The 23767-nt window shown below is 32.9% G+C and overlaps 1 protein-coding gene across 1 annotated transcript in view; it reads left to right on the top strand.

Moving 5' to 3' along the window:
• Positions 1-23767, top strand: part of LOC118201309 (uncharacterized) — a 182068-nt gene that overhangs the window by 122919 nt on the left and 35382 nt on the right. The window contains exon 4 of the mRNA XM_085808243.1: positions 16233-17990. Within this exon, the coding sequence (XP_085664369.1) occupies positions 16233-17990 (1758 nt within the window). The remainder of the gene's footprint in view (positions 1-16232; positions 17991-23767) is intronic.

Below are 23767 nucleotides of genomic sequence, written 5' to 3' on the forward strand. Positions count from 1 at the left end.
GAAAAAAAGAAACTTATTAAAGCTCTTACATGTCGTCTGTGTACTTAATATTCATTTTTTGGTGTATGAATAATAAATGCTGAATTGGGAAGCCTTTGCTCTTTAATTAGTAAGGCTTAATTGTTCTTGTGCATTACGCTAACCACAAAGCTCTCTAGTCACTGCAGAATAAAGTTATGCGTGTGGCTCCTTGAATCCGAATTCTGTTTCAGTTTCAACCAAACGCTTTCGTAAGATCCTCCGATTGTACTGGATACGCTAATCTAAACAAACTATCTGCCATACTCATTTCCAGTGGCAAGCATGTTGTCGTCCTGAAAGCTTCTCCTTCACCAGACCTTAGCTTTTCAGCCATTAGTCTCTGTCAGGCAGATCAGTCTTGAACAAGCAAAAATTAACATCTGCAGCATCATTAAGATCAGGACAGATGTAGAGGCGGTTGCCATTCATGTCAGGGCCACATAACGATGAAGATTTTACAAATAGTCATGCTGAGTTTTGAGATGAAATTTTGCTGCACACGCAACGCTAGAAAGATTGTGGAGAAATTTCAGTAGGAATCAAACTCTAAGAGTTTTCAGTAAGAAACTTCAGGACTTCTTCCCAGTCAATTCTTCAACATAGTTTCCCCAAAAGTCTGATGCTGAGTGTAGTAAGTCTCTTAAAAGATGAAAAATCCTCAAGGCAACGCGGTTGATGTACGTCAGAACCAATTTGCAAGTGGGCATCTTTCCTCCGTTAAAGCAAAGACATCATAATCTCTGTATACGCAGAAAGTTTCTTGCTTATGGGAAGAATCAAGTCCAGATTATAGTTGATGATATTAATATGTCTCCGATAGCTAGTTAGTCTAAAGAGATGATTTCTAATGTTAAGGGCAAGTCGTCAAAGTTGACTGCTACATCCGGAAAGATGAAAAGTACTATTTGCTAACTAATCAGTAGGAAAGGAAGTAATTGGATACCTTGAGCAGCCTTTAGGTTATGTGGGCTTCCACTACACGAGCTGAGGTGCCACTTCTCATCGTAAAGGCAGTAGCAGGATTTTCGCTTTGAATAGTGCAAAACACTTTAAATCATTCATTTTGCGGGTATCGCTCAAATATGATTCCTTTGTTGAACGTTAAAGAAATTTTATCACTCCAAATGGTCTGGTATCACTGATCCACAGTGTATCCGTTATGAACGCATGCGTATTATAGATATTTATCCCCCCCTTTTTTCGCATCTTTTTGTTCTTATAGGTCATTTGCTTTCAGTCTGCTATCTACAGTCCGTTTAGAAATAGCCACTGAATTGTTCTTTTGTAGCTGCAGCTTTCTCACAATTACTAAGATGATCTTCCAAGATGTTGGTTTTTCTTGGTTTTTCATTTTTGTGCCTATCTTTCTAACTACTGGTTACCTTGTAACAACTTAAGCACCTGCTAAGCATCGAATATGATGACAGCTACATCTCGTGTCAATTTGTCAGCGGAGCTCTTTCTCATTTTGTAACATAATAATATTAGTACGTGTGAATTGCTTGAACGCACGCAATTTAAGCTAACAAATTTATTTAAGCTAACAAAAGCGCCCTTGGGAAATATAACAACACATTCTGTGTACACGACTTTCAACTACGAAATGACCATCGTACGTGACATGCAGTCGTTAAAATATCGGAAGAAAATCAGACGTCGGAGACTACTGTAGTGGATTGAGCTCATAAATATAACTTTTTGTTAACTGCTGGTGTATTTTCCTTTTTTTCCCCCCTCCACTATCCATTATAAGTTGTTTCCACTCCCTCCGTCATAACTTTAAAAAGGTTCTGAATTTGTAGAAAGCTTTGAATATTTATGAAACTGTCTTCAAAATTGTTAGCAATTGCTTTACTTCAAATATTCGGAATACATGCTTTAAAAGGGGCGTTAGGATTTTGGATCCAAGTGGTCAATTTTTTTTAATCTCTTTGTAGGGGTTTTTAATAGTCCGTAAAATTCAGAATTTATTTGACGTTAATTTCAAGTGAAAAGATTTAATACATTTTGAGTTAAATACGAGCTTCTTTTTTTCAGATTCTTCACTCTGCTTCATTATTCTTTCCCCCTCTACCCTCTTTTTTTAATAAAACTATACTTCAGTGTAAAGGAATTTATAACTGCAGTACATATTTCTCAGACATAGTAAATGTCTTTATTAAATCCTCCATTGTAGTAATGGAAATGTCTCACTGTATATTTTTGTTGCGCTTGTTAGTGTAAATACATTTCTTTAACATTGTAGTTACCTTTGGTAATACTTGTTTATACTAAATACTTAAAAATGTATCTCATATATTTATGAGTACAAAGGTTGTGTAGATCACATTATTATGAGAGAGCTATTTTAATTTTACTTATTATTGTATACAATAATAAACAAGAAGCTCCCTAGTTTGCAACTCTGTTTAATAATCCCCTCGTAATTTTACTGTAGATGTTTCTTAGTTGGAGTGCAATCTTTGAAGCCTCTTGTGTGCTGTCATTTATGATTGAAAAGCTAATTTATTAAAATATTATAGATTTATAAAAAAAAATTTTATTTTAGAAACAAAATATAAGATTAGGAGCGTACCTTGTATAATAATTAATCATACATTTTTATCCATGATACAATTTTATTTGTTGCATCAAATACTTTTTTTTAATAATGTATCCGAAAACTGAAAATAAAGTTTTCTCATATGTTGTTAACGATTCTGACTATGAATTAAAAGTAAAATTAATTCATGGGATGCCCCGTAACTTATCTGGATTTTAAAATACCTAAAAGCCAAATTTCTGCCAGATTTAAATAAAACATCATCGACGAAATCCCATTATCAGACGCAGTTTAATTTGTTGACGGTCCTTTGCGGCCTAAAACGAATTCTCTCCCTTTTACATTTTTATTTATTTATTTATTTTTTCTCAGGCGGTTTTTTACCGAGGTCCTCCTTAGTTAGTTGGTTGCGTCATTAAATTAACAGGCAGCCTATAGCTTGAGAAGCGACTTTTAGAAGTGGATCTTCCCATACATATTAATAGGTAGCTAATGTTTCTCCCAACCTTAGCAAAGCTACTAGCTAAGATGACTACTGAATGTTCAGTATGTAATTGAAAATATGTGTAATAAAATTATTTAGTGTGTATAATATAATTGTTGCAGTACTGAAAGCATTCCGTTATCTCATTTAGCTTGATGAAAAATGTCATTCCTGTGGTTTTTATTATGTTGTAATATCAGGAATAAATAGTTTCATAAGTATCACGTTTACCCGATTTTCTCTGTTTTGAACACGAAAGCAAAAAGAGGAGGGGGAAGGAAAAAAACTAAACAAAACAATAAAAACAGGTTCTTTTAAGTATGGTGTCCTTGCGTGTTGCCCTGCATCCGGTTGTCATATAAGTCGTTCTACCGATTATTGTGAGAAGTTTCGCTTCGGATTTGAGTAATCGGGCTTTCAGATTACGAGTTTGTTGAATGCTTCAGATATAACTTATTTGAAGCATTTAAATTTATGAAAACTGTAAATTGTAGGTACTCGAGGCACTGTACGCTGGGGGATTCTGTATTACCACACATCCGTAAATTTCAATATAAATAAGCTTTGGCAACAAAAGTGGAACGACGAGAAATAATTCCCCCCTCATTGGATGGGGTTTGATGTAACGTTAGTGTAAAGGATATTATAATGAAATTAAAATATTAAAATGAATGCATATATTTTTGCAATTATTCTTAATATCATTTTAATTTCAGAGCAATATTATCTTTTCGAAAGCTTACTGCATTTAGATTCTTCTGCTGCCGAGTTTTCAATCCAGTATTTTTTCCTCACAATCTTAAATTATTTGGGTTACCACATCATATGTTATATTTCATTACTATTATTTACGCTGTTCTAAAAAAAAATCCTCTGTATTCTTTTTATTCACATTTCAGTCATTCGTACCTTTTTCCATTTTATTCTTTCAAACAGTATTAATCAGTAGCTTTCAGTTACAGTTTATGCATAATTTTAGAAATTAAGTCCTGTTTAGTGTCATTAGCTCTTTATTTATGCGTGTATGTATATATATATATATATATATACGGATAGTTTCATGTTTTCATCATTTTTTGCCTTGATTTCGTAGATGAAAATAAATCTGTATAATATTCAGTAAAGGCTTAAAGAAAATAAAAACACTTTCATTAATAAGGGTTTAGCAAAAAGGATTATATTTTATATTACGAGATAAATACAAAAACGAGACTCTGAAAAACTGCAAGGCTTTAACCTTGACTTCCACAATCAGCCTCCCGAATGCTATAAGAACACTCCGAGATACACCCCTGTGTTCTTCCGAAATGCCGAAATGTGTAGCCGAAAACCATTACGTAAGTCACAAAAGCTGCCCCGCGATGAAATCTTTACAGATCTTGTTCCGAGTATTTTCATAGTAGCTTTTATGCGGGGACAGCCTATCTTCTGGTCCATTTGGGATTTGTACTTTTTTAAGAAGTGCTTTGTAAGATGTTTTGCTTTTTACCCCCACTTCAGCCCCGACACGGAGCACAGCTCTAGTGTGGCCGGCATTCTCTACCCGTATGGGGGAAAATAGTTTTCTTGCGGGGCAGCAAATAGGGGGCGAGTTAGAAAGGCATGGAATTCCAAGGCCTGACTAGGTTGAACGTGAATGCGTATGATTTTTTCAAAGAAAACAATCTGAAATTGTGAAAACATTCTAAGTATTTATGCCATTGACGAGGTATGAAAATATGACGGTGGTGCCATCTGACAATTTGAACTGTTTTTCTCATATTCTTAAAACTCTTGAAGTTTTACTTAGAAAATTACATTATTAAAAATTTGCTTGTGTTAGGAGTTCGCGATTACTAACACTGAACACAGACTACTAAATTAATATTCAGTGATATTTATCTTAAGTCCTTGAAATTTCATTAAAAAATCGCATATAGGGAAAAGTTACTGTCCTAATAATTTCCGAATAATAATGCATTCAAGTCATTTTAAAAAAGTTTCATTGTTGTCTGAGATGTTTATTAATGACTTCCACCATTTCTTATGTACCTTAGCATACTAACGGCATACCTGTTTTTCTAAAAATTAATTTATTTTCGATAGTATGAGCAAATTTTCATTTTTAGTAATAATAGTTCTAAGATTAAGCCTTGAAAATTTGTTGCGTTCCTTTCTATATAAGATTGTGTTGTGAATATAACTTTCTTCTGTGTTAAAGAAATTTGCTGAAAGGAGAAGGCTGACAGCAAGTGAATTGTGGGTAAAAATCTCTTTAAGATTCACTAGAATGTGTTTTTTGATATCTATACAATCATTTGTTGCTAAGTAACTCCTATAAAACTAGTTCATTAATATCACAGTATATTAATATTGTTCTAATTTCCTATACTGTTATTCATAAGTTAGCTTTGAATGCAAATTAAAAGATGAAAGATGTTTTATAATTTAGTGTTTACTTGGTATGTATGTTTTTTCTCTCCCCTTACTGCCCGCGGAGTGTCCTTTCCCCGGTTCTCCTATTGTCCTCCTAATCTCAGCCCAGTTTTAAAGATGGGGAGAATGCATATATCATCTAATTTTCATTCAGTTATCATTAAAAACAATTAGTGAACAGTATAGTGGTTAGGGAAGACTACCGCGGTACAGAAGGGCCCGGGTTCGAATCCCGGAGAAGGCATGGATGTTTGTAAATGAATAATGTCTTTGCGGCATGGGGGCACTCTAAATGTATGGCCAGCCGAAAATCCACTCATGTGGATTGGTGGTAGGGGAGAGGACTTAGAGACCCCTGGACCCCCCCCCCCCGGGGAATGCTCTTCCTCAAAATTGAGGGGAAAGTAGAAGTCCAACCTCCTTGAGGCTCTTGCAACCATTCTTTCATGAAATTACATGGACAAGATAACAACAACAGTGAACTTATGAAAGTTTTCTCTGTCTCTCTCTCTCTTTACAGTGTTTTTGAAAGATTGTGCTATGAAGATCATTATTCTGTACCATGGTACGTAATATATGACGTTAGAGACACCTTTTATGAATTAAAATCATTTACCTAAACAAAAAAAGGGGGGCACAAGTATTGTAGATGAGAAAGTATTATAACCGAGCGTAATTTTATTTCGAAGTTTTAACCATTTTCTTTTGCAGAACTATCTGTAATCACTTCACAAAATGGTAGAGCCAGAACTAATGATCACACTGAAGGCAATCCATGTTAAATAAAAAAAAGCTGCCGGTCCCTATTTAAACGTATATTTATTGATTCAAGTTCTGACGCAAGAGCTAGCAGAAAATTAATCAGTCAGGCTGATACTGAGTTGTGGCAATAAACCACAGACATATCATTTAAAATAAAGAGAATTAAATGAAACATTTAAGAAGAAATATTTTTAAGCAACAAAATTGTAGTAGAAAATTTTTCAAGTTTTTTAGCATCGAAATATTTCATTTAGAAGCCTAAGTGTTGAAATTTTATTTATTTACTTTTTGGAGTTGTTAAACATATTTTTGTATATGCATTATTGAGACTACTTGATTTTGTGCAACATATTATAACCGAAAAATGCTTTTATAGCATAAATGTTTTAAAACTTTGAACATGACGATTTAAATCTTAATTTTTAAACGTTAATTCATTTACAGAGTTCGCGCAGTTTTAGATCATAAGCAATAATAAAAAGACTGTTTAACTCCTTATGATAATAGTTGAATAAGTTTAATGACATCATTAATTTCACAAATTGAACTTCCACATACATAATATAATGCTTACTTTCATGCAACAATAAGACATTATTTTTCACTCACCTCATCTCTATTTTTAATGTCAAACGTGGTTAGTGCAGCGTAAGATATCGGGAATGAGTGTTTTGAATACTTTTTGAGGAGAAAAAAAGTGAACCATTTGATTAATAAAATGTAAAAATGTTTGGGTTTCTCAGTTTAGTCGTATTTGGGGAGGGGATCTTTTTACTAAACGAATATTGTCATCTTGTTTAAAATTCTTGATAATGAATTAGGACGCTAAGAATTCCTTTTCATCTGCCAGAGTTTAGAGCAATAATATATTAAAAGTACTTGCTTTAGAAAAATTTACATATAATTCATGCAAAGTGACTTCTTAACGAAAAGACTCGCTTCTCGGAATTTTCTATATATACAACATGAAGACGATTCAACTTCCGGTAAAAAAAAAAAAAAAAAAAAAAAAAAATTGTAAAGATAATCCTCATGCTAGTCCGATAGTTTTCGTGTCTCAGCAATTTATCAAAACCCAATCTTCTTCAAAGGTAGACAGCCTAATAAAAAATGTGATACTTTAATTAAAATTCAGTTTTAAATTAAATGCCAAATCAAATCCACCATTGAGGTATTATTAATTTATCACTGAAATATGTATTGTAATTTTTGCCTGTTCAATCTATGTTAAGTAATATCTATCGCCAAAATTTCGATTGTGTGCTACCAGTTGATCACAGGAGGGTTTTGGTAGCTCACGTAAAAAAGATTTTTCATTCTGAGCTAATATTAAAAATCAATGCTATAACTACGTGATTATACTACAATAAATTTAAATCCTTATTCGCGAGTCACAAGATGAATAACGTTGCAGTAATAAATTGCTTAAAACTGGAGCTATTCTGCTACATCCTGAGTTATCGAGAACTGACCTGGAAAACTATTCATCTAGCTTCATCATACAAAATTCAGTAGTTCGAATCCCGAGAACGGCCTGGCTGCATGGCTGTTTCCATGGTTTTACCCATGTGTAACGCATGTGCGAACTTATTTCCCATAGAAAGTTCTCCGCAAAGGCATCCCTCCCCCTAGGCAGATAGCCCTTGAGTGCTTTGCCATAATCAAATACACTACCCCAAATTCATCAGAATCGTAAACCAAATCATCAGAATTAAAAAAAAAAAAGCAGCCGAATCAAAAGTAGCTTATTTCTGAAAAACCGCTCAAACTGCAGAAATTTAAATTTTTACCTCAATAGAAAGTTATGTCTTTGACGTATTTTAAAGCTTTCGTCATTATAATCGAATGTGTAAATTTTTAACGAATAGTTAAACAAGCATCGTATAATCCTAAGTTATTTCGTGAAGTCGCCAAATTAAATAGGCGGATAGTTTTCAAATAAAAATTTAAGGATGTAGCGCATGTTTATTGAATTTAATCGTAGCCATATGAATACGTAATATTACGATATAAAATACTGTTATTTGAGCGGTATTGTTATATAGAATATTTTATGCAAACAAGTTGTAGGAAAAATTTAAGCCGAGAACAAGAAAACGCTAAACAATCTTGGTTTGGGGCCGAACGAGGGAGAAGTGAGTGTTATCGGGAGAGTAGCCCCTCCACTGGGGGTAGGGTGTAGAAGTTATTTGTGCGAAAGAGTATCAGATGAGCAGAGAGAACCATCAAAGAAAGGGAGGTCGATTTGTTAACCATCAATGAGAGCAGGAACTTTCGAGCTAAACGGTCATTGAGCGAAAAAGCATATACGCGGTTTACTTTGCCTTTTACTTCCCGTGAATTATCGCAATTAAATTAATTTTAAGTACAGGAACTGGGATGAACATTTTAAAATATCATTTTTACATAAAGCATTTGAGTAGCCTTTTATATAAACGTATTTATTATAGCTTATAATAGCTATTACTTCAATTAAATACGTCGGCAGTTTGGGACGTGTGACACATCCTGACGATCAGATTTGCGCATATCAGAGATTTCTATGAATTCCACATTCTGGTAGTCCTGCGTCAAGTCCAATCAAAGTTCATCAAGATTATCGAACTGATCTGTAAGCCATGTCAAGGAAATTCAACAACCTGTTGGCTAGTTCAAAAAAAAAAAAAAAAAAAAAAAAAATCTCTGATTCACCACACACGCACACTTATATATATATTATTATTATGTACTGCTATCTTTATGAGTTGAAGAACAACCGCTTCATGGACTTGTATGTAGTTGTGTAACTCTACTAGTGTAGAATTTTCATACCAAATTAAAAAATCAGTTAACGTATACCTAAACAATTGGAAGTTACGCATACTCACTCATTATTATAGATTTTTAATGAAAGATTTTTGAGTTAGATTATATAATCACATTTCTAAAGTACTGTATGTAATGAAATATATATTTCAGGTTGTTTTCATTTGAGACTACAGCTTTGTAAATCAACAAGGATTTGTTTCATACAATTGAAGTGTCTTCATGTGTTTTTTGTAGTTTTTTAATTTTATTCCTTTTCTTTTCATTATTCAAGAGAGAAATCTTGCATTGATGATTCTTGTATTCGAAATAATTTTCATCATTGTATGTATTAATGATGAAAATTATTTCGAAGTAAATTTGAAATATAATTAAAATCAAGAACTTCAATTTTTTATCATAAGTTCCTATTAAAAATGTTCAATATTTTAACGTGTTTGTGTGTATACATATATATATATAGAGAGAGAGAGAGAGAGAGAGAGAGGTGCTTATAATTAAAGTTCCACTTTGGTCGTAAAAGGAAAACTACTGGCCAAATGTTATCAAACTTGGTAATCATGTAAAAAAGGTCATGGAAATTTATATTCTGTTATATGAGTTATATAAAGTTAAAACATTCACCACCAGGGGGAAATGGCGCTGTATGCAATATTGTTAAACGAAATAAGACATGAAGACATCGGTTTAAAACGTGTTTAATCGTTTCTGAAACGTGTTACAATGCATGTTCAATGTAGTGTTCACCATTTTCCGAAAGCAAGTTAAATCATATTACTTTATTCTCAACAGCAGCTCTTAGCATATCAGGAGGAATGTTACGGACATGTGTATCGGTTTTCATTTCACCAACTTCATTAGATTATCTCCATAGTGCTTTTGATTTAACCCCATAGCCAAAAGTTTCAGGAGCTGAGGTTTGGTTGCCAGGTTGACCAAGAAGTAGGGAGGTGTCGGTCTATAATCCGTTTATTCGTGAAATGTTGCCTAAATAACTGTGTGACACATGCACGAATGTGAGGTGGGGTTCCGTCCTGCATAAAAATCGTGATGTCTAAAATGCCACGTTGCTGCAGTTCAGGTATCACGAAACGTCTTAACATTGATGCTAAGCGAGCTGCAGTCACAGTGCATGTAACAGCTCCAGCTGTCGACCGCTCTTCAAAGAAAAATGGTTCAATTACGAAACTAGCTGTCGTACCACACCAAACGGTGATGTAGGAGAATGCAATGGAACTGGGTAGATAACAATGAGCGATTTGTAAGAAAACTATTCCCGGAATGCGAATACTTTTGCAAATGATTTGCCATCTCACATTTTCTAATCTCTAATTTGTGGTTTTCACGGACGGATTTCTCCGTTACGCGGATGGCGCACTCGACTTTTATCGCCTTTAACTCCTTTAAATGGTAGTTTTGTTTAGGTCAATGTTTCTTAAGGGTATACAACGTGTTAAACCCGTGTAACAAAAGGATAAGTTAGATTCCGATCCTTATTTCGTTTAACAATATTGCATACGGCGCCATTTATCTCTGGCAGTAAGTTTTGAACTTTTTTTTTTTTTTTTTTCTTTTCCTTAAAATAAATTCCCATGACCTCCTTTATACGATTACGAAGTTTGATAACATTTGGTCCAGTAGTTTTCCTTTTATGACCATTTCAAAGTGGAACTATAATTATAACCACCCTGTATATTATAAAAATGCTATGTGAGATAATGGTGACATAAACCATTGTTTTAATAAAGAAGTAAACGATATATCTAAATCATGACAGCTGCTTAGGCTTATATATTAAAAGGCCTCTTAATCACTCCATACTTTTCAGAACTCATAAAGACAAGGAAAATGGGCATTGGGATCTTAAACTTTATTCAGTCGCGACCTCTTTTTATCATTGAGATTTTTTCGCGATCCCCAGGACCCCATAATATTTACAAAAATTTTGTGAGACCCCATAAGTATTGCGCAAATCCGACACACGCGTGAGTGAAACTGTCAATTTTTTTCACTTGTACTGTAATATACTATTGTAGATGTGAAAATTTTAAATAAGTAAATGACGAAATGACAGCGTCACGTGCAAAGCAAGGAAAATGAATGGTTTATATTATAAAAAGAATGTGTAGAAACGTTTTCGTTTTTTTCCTTTGCCTGTATTGTCTTATCTTTACCTATTTTCAGATACACTGCGTAAAAATATTTGGAAATTATAAAATTATTATAATAAGGTAAAGAAATATCAAAACTGCTAACATTTTCGGCGACCCCTTGCTGCAGGTCCCTTTAAGAAACCCTGTTTTAGAGCAACGGTTCTCAACCTTTTGACTAACGCGTGCCATCTAAACAAAAATTGAAAAACTTTAGAATAACCACTACATTTTACAATGATTATTTTTCTATTTCTCAATAGAAATATTTAAAAAAAGTATATTTTGCCGTTTACGCAACCTATTAACCATTTGTATTAAATGTGCACACGTAAAAAATATTAGATTAAAAATTGGTTACCCTTTTAGTTATCAAAATTTAAGTTAATACTTTATTCTAAAATTTAGTGCAAAATTTGGGCTGTTTAAGAGAGAAATTTCTTTTTGTGTCTGGTCTTATTTCACTTAACTTTAACGTTAAATTAGGATCCACTTTTAATTTTGTTCTATATTTCTTTTTCAAATAAAACGTGGAAGAAAATCCTTGTTTACACAAATGGTTCTGCAAAAAAGGGCATTAAAAATTTAATAGCTGTATTTAAAACGCCTTTAATTTTTTTTTTTTTTTTTTTTTTTTTTTTTTGTGGGGGGGGGGGTCAGCCAAAGGTTGACAAGTGTGTTATTTTTGAAATCTTCAGTTAAGAGTTCGATCAATCTTTCTATAAATTTTTCTTTTTCTTCACGAGATATTTGAATTTAAAAGTTAAATATACTTTATTTCTACAGCAGCGAGTGAGAACCGCTGCTGTAGAGGAATTCTGTGCATAGGGACACATGTTGGCTTAGACCATTTGTAAAGGGCTAATGAAAGTTGATAAAATATTTCCTTTGCATTTCATGATATTACTTTTTAATTCTTTCAGCGGCGTAACGTGAAAATACTTTGATATTGACGTTTATTTATTTATTTAAAATATTTTTGTCTCTTAGAATGATACCTAGTATTTAAAAAATATATATAATTTTTAATAAATTGAAGGAAAGCATATATATTTAAAACAGTGAGTGAGGTCTAGTAATAACTGAGTTTAACTAAATGTGGAAAAAGCTTATCAGAGCATAAAATGAAATTTTGATTCCTAGACGCGTCTGGATTAGATTCGTGTGTTTAATCAAAGCTTTTTATCGATGACCATGAACCAAAACATTTTGCAGTCCTATATTCCATCTTCTTCTAAGTACCTACTAAACCACCTAACTGAACTTAACCTACCGACTGGCGAAATGCAATGACTATGTGCGGTTGAAAGTCATAAGCTCTACTGCCTGTCACTCCTTGAAGCGGATCGACCGTGAATTGTACTTCCGGTGTCTTAGGGAAAATGACAGTGATATTTTCGAATTCCACTCTTCCGGGGTGTGGAGGGAGGGGGCCTTAAGCGCCCGGGCATCCCCCCCCCACATTATCGAAGTCTGTTAAAAAAATATAAAAGTTTGGAAAAATTCTGGCGCATAGAAATTACGTACATACCTACATACATCTATGGTCTTAAAAATTTTTTTGCGCAAAGTGCTGCAAAAATATTAAATAATTGGAAGAAATATTGTAGCGAGCTTGCTAAAAAGTTACCAGGAGCTGTAGCTCCACGAAATAGTTCAACGCAGTATTACTAAAATATTAACATAGAAGAAATTTTTTTAATAAAATTATTAACATGGAAAAAAGAAAAAACTGCTTACACGCGAAATAAAACTGTTTAAAATCAGTGTTGGAAAACATGTGAATGCACGAAAAAACTAATCTGATCGTTGTGACATGTGAAATCCGCTTTGTAATTTTTGTAATTTTGCAATTTATGTTTTAATTATAATTTTTACAATTTATGTTTTAATTATTTTTTAATTTTATTTTGTTTTAACTTGTTCCGTCGATCTATTTTTATTTGTATTAACTTTTCACATGTCACAACGATCAGATTAGTTATTTCGTGCATACTCATGTTTTCCAACATTGATTTTAAACAGTTTTATTTCGCGTGTAAGCAGTTTTTTTCTTTTTTCCATGTTAATATTTTAGTAATACTGCGTTGAACTATTTCGTGGAGCTACAGCTCTTGGTAACTTTTTAGCAAGCTCGCTACAATATTTCTTCCTATTATTTCATCTATATACATATATATATCTTACATACGTATATACATCTGTATATATATATATATATATATATATATATATATATATATATATATCTTATATATCTATACATCGATATACAGGATGTTTCAGCAAATCAGTTACAAACTTTGAGGAGAGCTAGAGTACACCTAGACGATGGAAAAACATAGCAGTGCTTGGTCGGAAATGCTTTCTTGACGCGGTAGTAACGACACAAAACACAATAAAATAAGGACACGAACAGGTTGAGAACATATGTTTGTTATGCTTAGTGCAGCGGAAATTAAGAAAAAGAGCAAAAGCAGACGATTGCTATCAAAGAGGGTGTTCGAAATTACGTTCGAAACGTATCCTCAACATAGGATTGGCAAAGGTGGTCCAGTGCATTTGCCAGCGAGATCGCCAGACCACACTTGCATTGACTATTCCTTTGAGGGAGCGTCAAGACATTGGTGTACGAAACCCCTGATAGAAGTGCTGAGGAACTTGTTGAACGCATCGTAGCAGCTGCTGGGGAATTCCAGGACATTTTCCAGAAAATCACAACTTCCATGTTTCCTGCCAAGCCGTAAAAAGTACTGCCAAGTCTTTCTCGAGCTGCTGTGTGATCATTATATTTTCACTTAAATTCCTGAGTTGTAGTGATAATTGTGTATGAGCTCACGGATGGATAAAAGCTCCTTCTGTGGCTTCATGTCTTTAGCTGTATTATTAATTGTGTCTTTTTTTCTTTGTTACATGAATTCATTAATCTTTAACATTCGATGTAGAAAATTTCGCTAGTTTCCGAACGCTCTAATGGCAGCTGATGCAAATTTTAGCTGCAGTCATGATATTATAGCGGTTATTTAGCAGGCATAGCGTGAGTGAAACTACAAGATGGTATCAGCTCAATATCATTGGCCCTTCATCTTTTTGACACCATCTACCAATATTTATGCGGCAGTAGTTTTATATGCTTAGAAACCAAATATCGTATTTACCCGATTGCAAGCAGTATTTTTTACCATTACCGTGACTTTTTTTTAAATTTCTTCCATGGTTAAAAAAGGGGGAGGTATCCCCTTTTATTAGAAACGATAATTAGAAACGGTATGATTAATTAATTTATTTATTTGAAGTTGGCTTATAATCCATTGGACCAAAGATCGAATACATATGGTGTATATAATCCATTCGACCAAAAATCGAATACATATGGTGTATAAGGTATATTAGTTAAATAGCTGTGTAATAAAAAGCGCAGAACATACCCTTAAAAGCAAATACAATTTATGGAATATTATAGATATAAAATAAAGATAAGGGTTTTAAAAGCTAAACACTTCATAATAATTACAAAATAAAAAAAAAACTTGAAAAGTGTAAAAATCTTAAATCTTAAAAAATATTAAAGAAAGCATTTTTCCAGTGAATACCAAGCAAAGTGAACTTCAATCAAAATGGGGAAACGAAAGAATTGAGATGCACCAGGATGTAGATCTTTTTCGACAGGACAGCATTATCCGTTTTGTTTCGATTGTTTTTCTGAAGCCGCAGTGAGCGAATTCAAATTTAAATGATATTAACCAATTAAAAGTCAAACTATCAAGGTAAGTTAATTAAAATGAAATTTATCCAAAACCAGCTTTACTCCCAAAACGCACAACTCGCTGAATAGCAGTTTCAAAGGTAAACGTGAAAATAAAATTTGGTTCCAAACAATGCATAACAAAAAGAAAGAAAAAATATAAAAAAAAAGAAGCGCAATGACTTTTTTTAATGGAACTAGTACAAAATAATGATCAGAATAAGTTATACCAGTGCGTAAACAAAAGAAGCTGTCTTTCCCAAAAAAAGAAAAAGGAAATGTAAACAAAATTAAATAAAATGTATAGAAAGAGATAAAAAATTAAATTAATGGCAGCTAGTTAAATAACCAATACCGGGGTCATCCATTTTTAGGGCTTTCATCTAGAATTAGGATTTTACTCAACGTGTGAGGAGTACTGAAGTCTGGCTTCGGTGGACTCCGATTGAAGTGAAACCCTGATTCAGCAGTAATTCGGAATAAGTGCAAAATTTTATAATTACATTTCTTCATGAAAGACTTCTAAATTTTTTCTTAATTAGAGATCTTTAAAAATTCAAGTAAATTCCTTCCTTAAAGGTCATTGTGGGCGAATAAAGAGTAATATTTATTTTTAATTCAATGTATATAAACGTACGCTAGCTTACATGTATTTAGTATTTGCCAACAGAAATTTGTAAAGCTAGGTATTTAATTTTCATTTCAGCACGTTTCTGATTAAATTTAATTTCTTCATAGGTAATTGTCAAATGCAACCAATTTTAGTTCTTATTTTAGTTTATGCTTAGAAACCAATTTTAGTTATTTTTTGCCAATTTTAGTCTCTTCCAGAAGTTTTGATGTTTCAAAATGCTTTTTCTGTTACTATTTTCCTTTAAAAAATATTATTGAAACATGTGTTTAAGAATACAGTAATTAAAAGAGATCCGAGAAAACATTCCATATTTTTTTGTTTCGCCTTTTTTCCAGCATAACATGCTCTTAATTCAGTGCTTTCTTGAATCAAGTTATTAGTTAAGATTCTTAATGAGAAATTTTTATATGAAAATATCAAAATTATTTATATATGCTATGTACTAGTGTCGTTTTACTCATTGAATTGTCATTAAATCGCCGAAAAGTGTAAAATGTTTATTAGTTATTAGTTAAGATTCTTAATGAGAAATTTTTGTATGAAAATATCAAAATTATTTGTATATGCTATGTACTAGTGCCTTATTTTACTCATTTAGTTTAAAATGTTTTTGTATGAAATGCATGTGATTAAAACTTGAATTTTGTTAACATATTTTTTTTTTCTTCTTTCAGAACCAGTCAAAACTAAAACGTCAAGCAAGTTCTCCGCTGCTGGATTGTGCCATTGACAATATAGCAGATTCTCATGCTAATAAAATACCGCGTTCTGGGCAATCGAGCGACAAAAGCTTCAGCAGTTCTACGCAGTCGCAGACTCAACAACAACAGAATCCTCAGGAACCTGGGATATCAAGTTTCTCTGTTCAAATTGTACAGCAGTTCACCAGTTCTAACACATCTCAAGCTCCTCATTCTCAAACTATACAGACGAATGTTACTGTACAAACGTTGGCGGGAGGGTCAATTAAAACATCAAACTCTCCTAGTACGGTGTCTACGACATCTAGCCCAGGATGTGTTACTTCTGGAAATGCTTCCGGCGATGCCTGTAGTCAAATGCCAAATAATGTTGCGCCATCATCAACTTCTATTTCGGTTGGAACAAATATCGAATGTAAACAGGAACCTGATACAAATTTCAACCAATGCAGTATAAATGGATCTCATCCATTACCAGAGCTCAGCAGTGACCTTAACAGTGCCAACAATAATCTAAATACTGCTACAACTTCATCTTCAGCTGCTACTACGGGAGACAGGTTCTCGGACTCTTTAGCTAACCTTGGTTTTCCTGAAGATTCTAATGATGATGTAATCCATCCTGATATTCTTAAAGATATCATAGACGATGTCTTTACTAATCCATCCGATTTAATGAATGGTTTTAATTTCGTAGATAGTATTGGCATTAAAGAAAACAGCAATCTCGGTGACGATAAAGATTCACTGAGGCCCATGATGAGCTTAAGCAAGTCTATTCAAAATAGTCCTCCAAATCATTATCAGAATTCAGCCAATAGTCCTGGTTTGTTTTCTATGAACCAGTCGCAACAATCTGTGTTTGATTTTCAAACGGGAACCGTAAATTCAAGTTCCTCACCACAGTCTTTGCCAAATAACTCAAGTAATGTTCCACAGGGTTTTCCATCTGGTCGTATGGGATCCTATACGGCATCTTCGCCTAACTTGCCAAGCATGACAAACAATGGTCTTGGTCTGGACTTCAAGTTAACTGAACCGAGTCCTGCTGCTCAAACTTTAAAACAAATGGCAGAGCAGCATCAAAATATGCAGCAAAAGCAGCAGCAACTTGGACTTGGTATTAGTTCAAGTCACCCACGTTCGCCTTTTGGTTCTGATAGTTTTCCTGATCCATTATCTAATATTAGATCGAATTTTTTGAATGGATCTCCAAATTCTATGAACTCCCTCCAAAAGAGCCCAACTGGTCTTTTCCAGCCCATGAGTTTCTCTCAACAGCAGGGATATCCACCAACTAGTGGTACAGTTGTAAAACCGGAAATAGGTACGCAGAACACAGCTATGTATTCATCCAATTTAAATCAGCATTTATCTGATATAGAGCTTCACAAGCGAAGGCAACAAGTGCTTGGACAATTGCAGCAGAATCAAATGGCGAATATTTCACGACCACCCTTTTCACACAGCCCTGAGCAGAAACGACAGTACCCAGGGTTACGCTCCCTGCCGCTTTATAATGATCCATCTCCAGGCCATCCCCCAAATGATGGAAGCGCTAGCAATAGTCCTGTACCTAATCATCCTCAACAGTTCATGAGGGGGGTTTCAACTCCTGGTGTAACACAGTCTTCTCAAGGTTTTGGATCTAGCCCATCACCGTCTTCTGGAGCACTGTACTTAAGTCAAAGTCAACAAATTCAGCTCTCCTCAAATAGCCAACAACTACAAGTAAGTACTTTTCATTGCATTCTTGAATTTGTGTGGAATTCTCAGTTTGATATACCGCGTGTTCGGAAAAGTGGCTATAGATTTTATTTTCTTCACTATTTAGTTACGTTCTTCCAATAAATAAAAACAGCTAAAATTGAGAAAAATTTTTAGATATATGTAAAATTAGCTCTTGAAATGATGGTTTCGGTTTGAAATTTCAGATGATTCTCAGATGTCTTTGTAATTTAGGGAATCGAACTTCCGCTTTAAAGAAATGTGATTGAAACATCATCAGTCTTACTATTTGATATTACTTTTGCACTTGTCGGTTACGCAGCAGTCGATGATATTGAATTCTTTCTAGAGGTCGTGCAAAGTTTTATAATTTTCGATTTCTGAGGGTATAGTGTTCTTTATAATCTTCAAATAGGGTCACTAGAGGATTGCCCGTCTCGAGAACTGGTCCAAACAGCGTTTGATCATTTCCTAGAACTTCGTCCACGGAATAACGCTCCAAATTCTAAAATAAAAATTTTAAATTGCCTCTACGTTTTCGAATTACGAAGCTGACAGTGGAGTGTTTGAGAAATATTTGCTGAATCTTTGATTTGAAGTAAAATATTTGTTCAAAATGACTGTTTCTTAAAAGTACGTTCCATCGCGTTACTATTAACGTAAAATTCATGCTTCTTAGTGGCGTAAAGAAGAAAATTCCAGACCATAAGCAGTTTTTTTAGTTTTAAAGTTTTAATCTTGACGAAATGAGAGTTAGCGTATATTTTTACAAAGTGTTTCGTAAATATGAATCACTTTTCCCATATTTGGTCCTCTACGAAGAGTTTCTTCCTGCTCTTGCATTTTGTTCTGAGATTTTTTTTGTCAGATTTTAAAATTATATAGGTTTTTTTTTTTTTTTTTTTTTTTTTAAAGAAAATGTTTTCATACTTTATAAAACTACAGTTAAAATAGGTAGATTTTTTTCCTTTTCTTCCGAGATTTGAATATTTTGCTTCATTGTCAAACTATGCCTTATTTATAATTTTTGTCCTTAAAATACTCTCTCTGTTATTTATTTGTGGATTTTATGCTGCATTAGGAGCTTCCACTTTTTTTCTGCTGTTCTGTTTGCCTGTTTATTTTTAATATATGTGGCTACGTTTTGCAGATTTCATTACGAACTTAATACTTGGATTTGATTTTTCAATTTAGGCAGGACTACATGCTTCATCTCAATTTTTACCAACGGAATCCGAGAATCTCGTATCTCTGTTCGAGCTCTCAGATCCACACATTTTTTTTAAGTGCCTTCGTTCCGCAAAGATACTACAATCATATTTAAAGTCCATACTTTGGACGCGATTCGAGCATGACCCCAGTTTTGTGTGCGATAAACTTCTCCTAACCAACTTTCTGTTCAAGGTGATACGGGTTTAATATGAAATGACGCCTTTCTTCGGAAAATTTGGTAAGATGCTGCATTCCTTCGTACGATAATTATATTAATCCAAAGGGGCAATTTGCCGTGAAGGACTATTAATTTCGTTTTGGCATTTTGCGTTAAAACTTTAAAAGGATATATCACTTTTCAAATCGTTGTCACCATATATTATCGCTTTGTCTTATATATAAAGAAATTAAATAATGAAGAATTTGCATAAATGTATGCATGTTTCTCGCATTGTTATAAAATAACGGTACCTAGAGCCATCAAAATTTGAATAACTTAATCTTCCAATTTAATGTGGAAGCCTTAATTTGAATTTTTAATTTGTTTTATTATCGATTTCAGATTTTTGTAACACTTCAACGAATTTTTGATTAAAAAACTAAACAATTTCAAAACGAGCAATAGCAACACTGTGTTAAAAAAAAAAAAAAAAAAAAAAAAAAAAAAAGACTGTATCGGAAATTCTAAAGATATGCTCATTTTAAAATTAATTTGTGATATTGCTGTTGAACTGAATTTTATATTTGAGTACGTAGAACATGATATTTAATAAATAAATTTAACACACGAAACGTTAAAAAAAACCCTTGGGCGTAATTTAAAATCTGAAACCTTTCAGATTTTTTTTTTTTTTTTTTTTTTTTTTTTAAATTTTATTTTAGACTTGTATCTGTTCTCCTTTGCGTAATTATTGAAATCTTTACGAAGAATGCTGTTTTAGATATTAATGCATTTGCATTTATTTATAGCATATTATGATTTCTTATCAAACTGCTTTGAAGGATCGCCTAAATTAAATATTTTAAGTAATGTCTCGAACATGTTTTAGGCTGCGAAGCAAAGTAATTAGTACGGATTTAAACAAATATTTTCCATGATATTTTCACAATTGGGATGAAATGCACCATACAGTAGATCAGGATCAGAATCAGGTCGAGCTCAGATCGACAGACTTATTTCTTATATTCATTTTGTGCTTTTCATTTCGAAAGGCAATAAGGTATCGCTTAAATCCATTAATGTTGCACAAAAAAGGAACAGTTTTTCTTGGTAGCTGTTAATGCGCTGGTATTTTTTTTCCAAGCACAAAAAAAATATATAGGGATTTTTTAAGATATAGAACTTTATTATTTTATCTTTTTCTATATTGCTAGAAAAACTAAAGTAATAATTGAAAGCTGGAAAACCTCTTCAGCTACAGTTTTATTCGGCTTTTTCTTCCAGTGCTTTTATTCGAATGACATTCTTTTAAATTCATTCCAGCATTTTTTAACCCTCTGACTACTTAATTTGTAGACAGAAATCGCTTCCAAAATTGCGTGGGTTTTTTTTTTTTTTTTTTTTTTTTTTTTTTTAAATATTTTAAATCTGTATATATAGGAGAACTGAAAATGCACTTTTTCGTTCCAGAAAATATTTTTTATATAGATTTTCATCATGAGAAACTAAGTTGCCAGAAAAACAAATTTCAGATGTTATCACAAAAAAAAAATCTTTTTTTAAATAAATTTTAGTCGAATTACAGTTAATTTCTATTCATTGCATAATATAAAAAAAGTAAAATGTATCGAAGGAGGTGTGTTGTTTTCATTCATTTTTGATTGTATTTCGAATTTAATCAATCTATTACTAATTAACGATCAGCGACTTAAAAGCAATATGTTGCCTCTGCATGAAAACATGATCTTTAATTTATCTTTCGCAGCCTACACTCAAGAGTACCACTCAGTAAAATGTAGGATCATAAATATACCTTTCAGACCTAATCAGTTTGTTATTAAGAAAACTGAAAAGCAATAAATGCACTTCTCGGTATTTTAAATCTCTTACTTTTTTGTTATAGTCTCTAATTTACATAGATTAAAATACGTTCATTTTATAGCCAACTAATAATTTTTATGAGCATTAACTTCTTTATAATTAATAAAACATGTTTCTAATGCCACATATTATGTAACTTGTGCAGAAGATTTGAATAAACGTCTTTTCGAGGTGTACAGATTGCTTGCCCACCCCGTTTCTGTGTAAAATCTTAGCAAAATCCGCAAATGCTTATATTTCCTTTCAATGCCATGTTCTATATTTAACTTCCTTTGTAATCCTGTAAGATGATTATGACTTGTTAAGGGTCGAATAACTGCATTTTGCTGCAAACAAGGGCATCAGAATCTACTAATATTGCTGAATTCTGCAGCTTGGAACTATCTATGATGTCATAAAGGAATTAGCTTATTATCTCGTGATTATTCCTATTGTGATGTATAATTTCAGCGCGTCCTGCATTTCACGGTTGAAGGTTTAAAAAGAATAAGGACTTCTGATTATATTCTGCAGACAAATATTGGCCGTAGATATCGATTTTCTTCACGCTTTTTTATTATTATTATTAATTATATGCCTGTCAAATTATTCAGTTGGATAAATCCAAGGAATGTGTTTCGGAATTCGAAAAATGTAAATAACTTGATAGAAACACTTAGTCAACAATGCTGATTTAAAATAATACCGTGAATTCCGGCCTATATGACATTTTAAAAATTCTAACTTAAATATATGCATCTTGAGAGTGACCGACGGTTTGTTTTAAAAAATGTATTTTCTGATTGAATAATTTTTATATTGTTTTATACTTTCAAAGTTTATTTTTAATTTGGGGGCGTTTGTGTAAACTAAGGAAGCTGTAAAATCAATTAAATGTTATAATAAAATTTGAAGTTGTAATAAAAGCAAGGGGAGGTTGGAGTTTCTAAGGGAAACTGGCTCGTATTCATTTTACCTATGTCAAAATCCTCGAAAACCAACCATGCAGCCAACCCGTTCGCTTAGACTAGTATTCAGGGGCATAGCTACTAGTATTCAGGGGCCACAACCGTTTAGCCACTGGTGATTCGGTTTGCTTTATTTTCGTTATGGCAAAACACTTGTAGGCTACTTGCCTAAGGAAAGAGAGGACTAAACTGCTTCGTGCACACGTTACACATATGAAAACCACGAAAACGCCCATGCAGCCAGCCCGTTCACCGCGATTGAAGTGTTCAGTGACTTGACGACTCGACCGCTGGTGGACATACGTATATAGCCTGTGGCCTCGTATATAGCCTGTGGTGGAAGCGAAGGCATTTAGGAATCGGGATGCTGAGCTTTAAATATCTCATGCAAGTGAGGGTATGAAGAGATGATGAAAAATAAAATAACTATCAAATAAAATTTGCATTCACTGCATTAAAAAGTATGAATATTAGTAATATTTTTAAAAGGGAAATGTTCACATAGCATATGGAAGACTATGACCTTGATATTAGATTAAAAATATCGAAGTTTTACACAAACAGGCACACACTTTAGAAATGTGTTTATCAAAAATTATAATGGGTTTAATTCTAGTATACGGTGCACATGAGAATTGGGGAAATTCGGTTTTTACGACATTAAGAAGCGCGATAGGAAGAGAGCAGCCACGCCGCCTCTTATCAGGAATGGAGGTAGAAGCAAAAGTGTGCGCGGTTATCCAGGCAGCCTATTAAGAGAAGGTTTCGGTTTAAGTTGCTTATTAAGAGAAAATTTCAGTTCTCGAAATTTTGAGTTCAAGTTCCGAATTAGCCAAGTCATCATCGTTACGCAGTGCAGAAAAAGGCATTTCTCCTTTTAGAATAGAGATGGGGAATTAAGAGGCTGTTGCTAGTTTAAATTATAATTTTGATATACATATTTCTTATCTTACACATATAAATATTATTAAACTTGAAAGAATGATTGTAAATAAGGCTTTCAAAACAATAATGCTGCTAAGATTAACATACAATAATTAATTAATTAAGCTAAATTATAACTAAACAGGCAAAGAATGAATTTGAAAGTTGAAGCTTACTTAAATTATTAAAAATACTAATAAAAAACAATAGATATAAATTTGGTGTGTGTTAGGAAATTACCTTTTGGCTAAGTTGGAAAAGTAGAATTAAGTAAATATAAAATTTCATTAAATTCAGCTTATAAATCCAATTTTGAAAAACCTGTTTTATCACTGTCATACTAAAACCTTTTCAAGAAATGTTAGAATCTAATACCGATAATACTATTTTATCTGGCATTACCAGACATGTTTCTATTCATTTCAAGCTAACTGAGGTATTGAAATTAATTATTTTAAATTATTTAAAGATGCCACCTCTACATGCCTAATCTGCCAAAATAAAAGTAAAATAAACGTAATTATTCAAATATAAATTCAGTAAATCAATAATTCCATTAAGAATTTTAAAAAATGGCTAAATGGTCAAAAATAAACTTTAAATGTGAAATCTGTCAACAATGGCAAAAAAAAAAAAAAAAATAGTAATTTATAAAA

Source organism: Stegodyphus dumicola, chromosome X1 (genome assembly GCF_044657685.1).
Source record: "Stegodyphus dumicola isolate Sdum_Otavi_A_Nest chromosome X1, ASM4465768v1".
NCBI lineage: Eukaryota > Metazoa > Arthropoda > Arachnida > Araneae > Eresidae > Stegodyphus > Stegodyphus dumicola.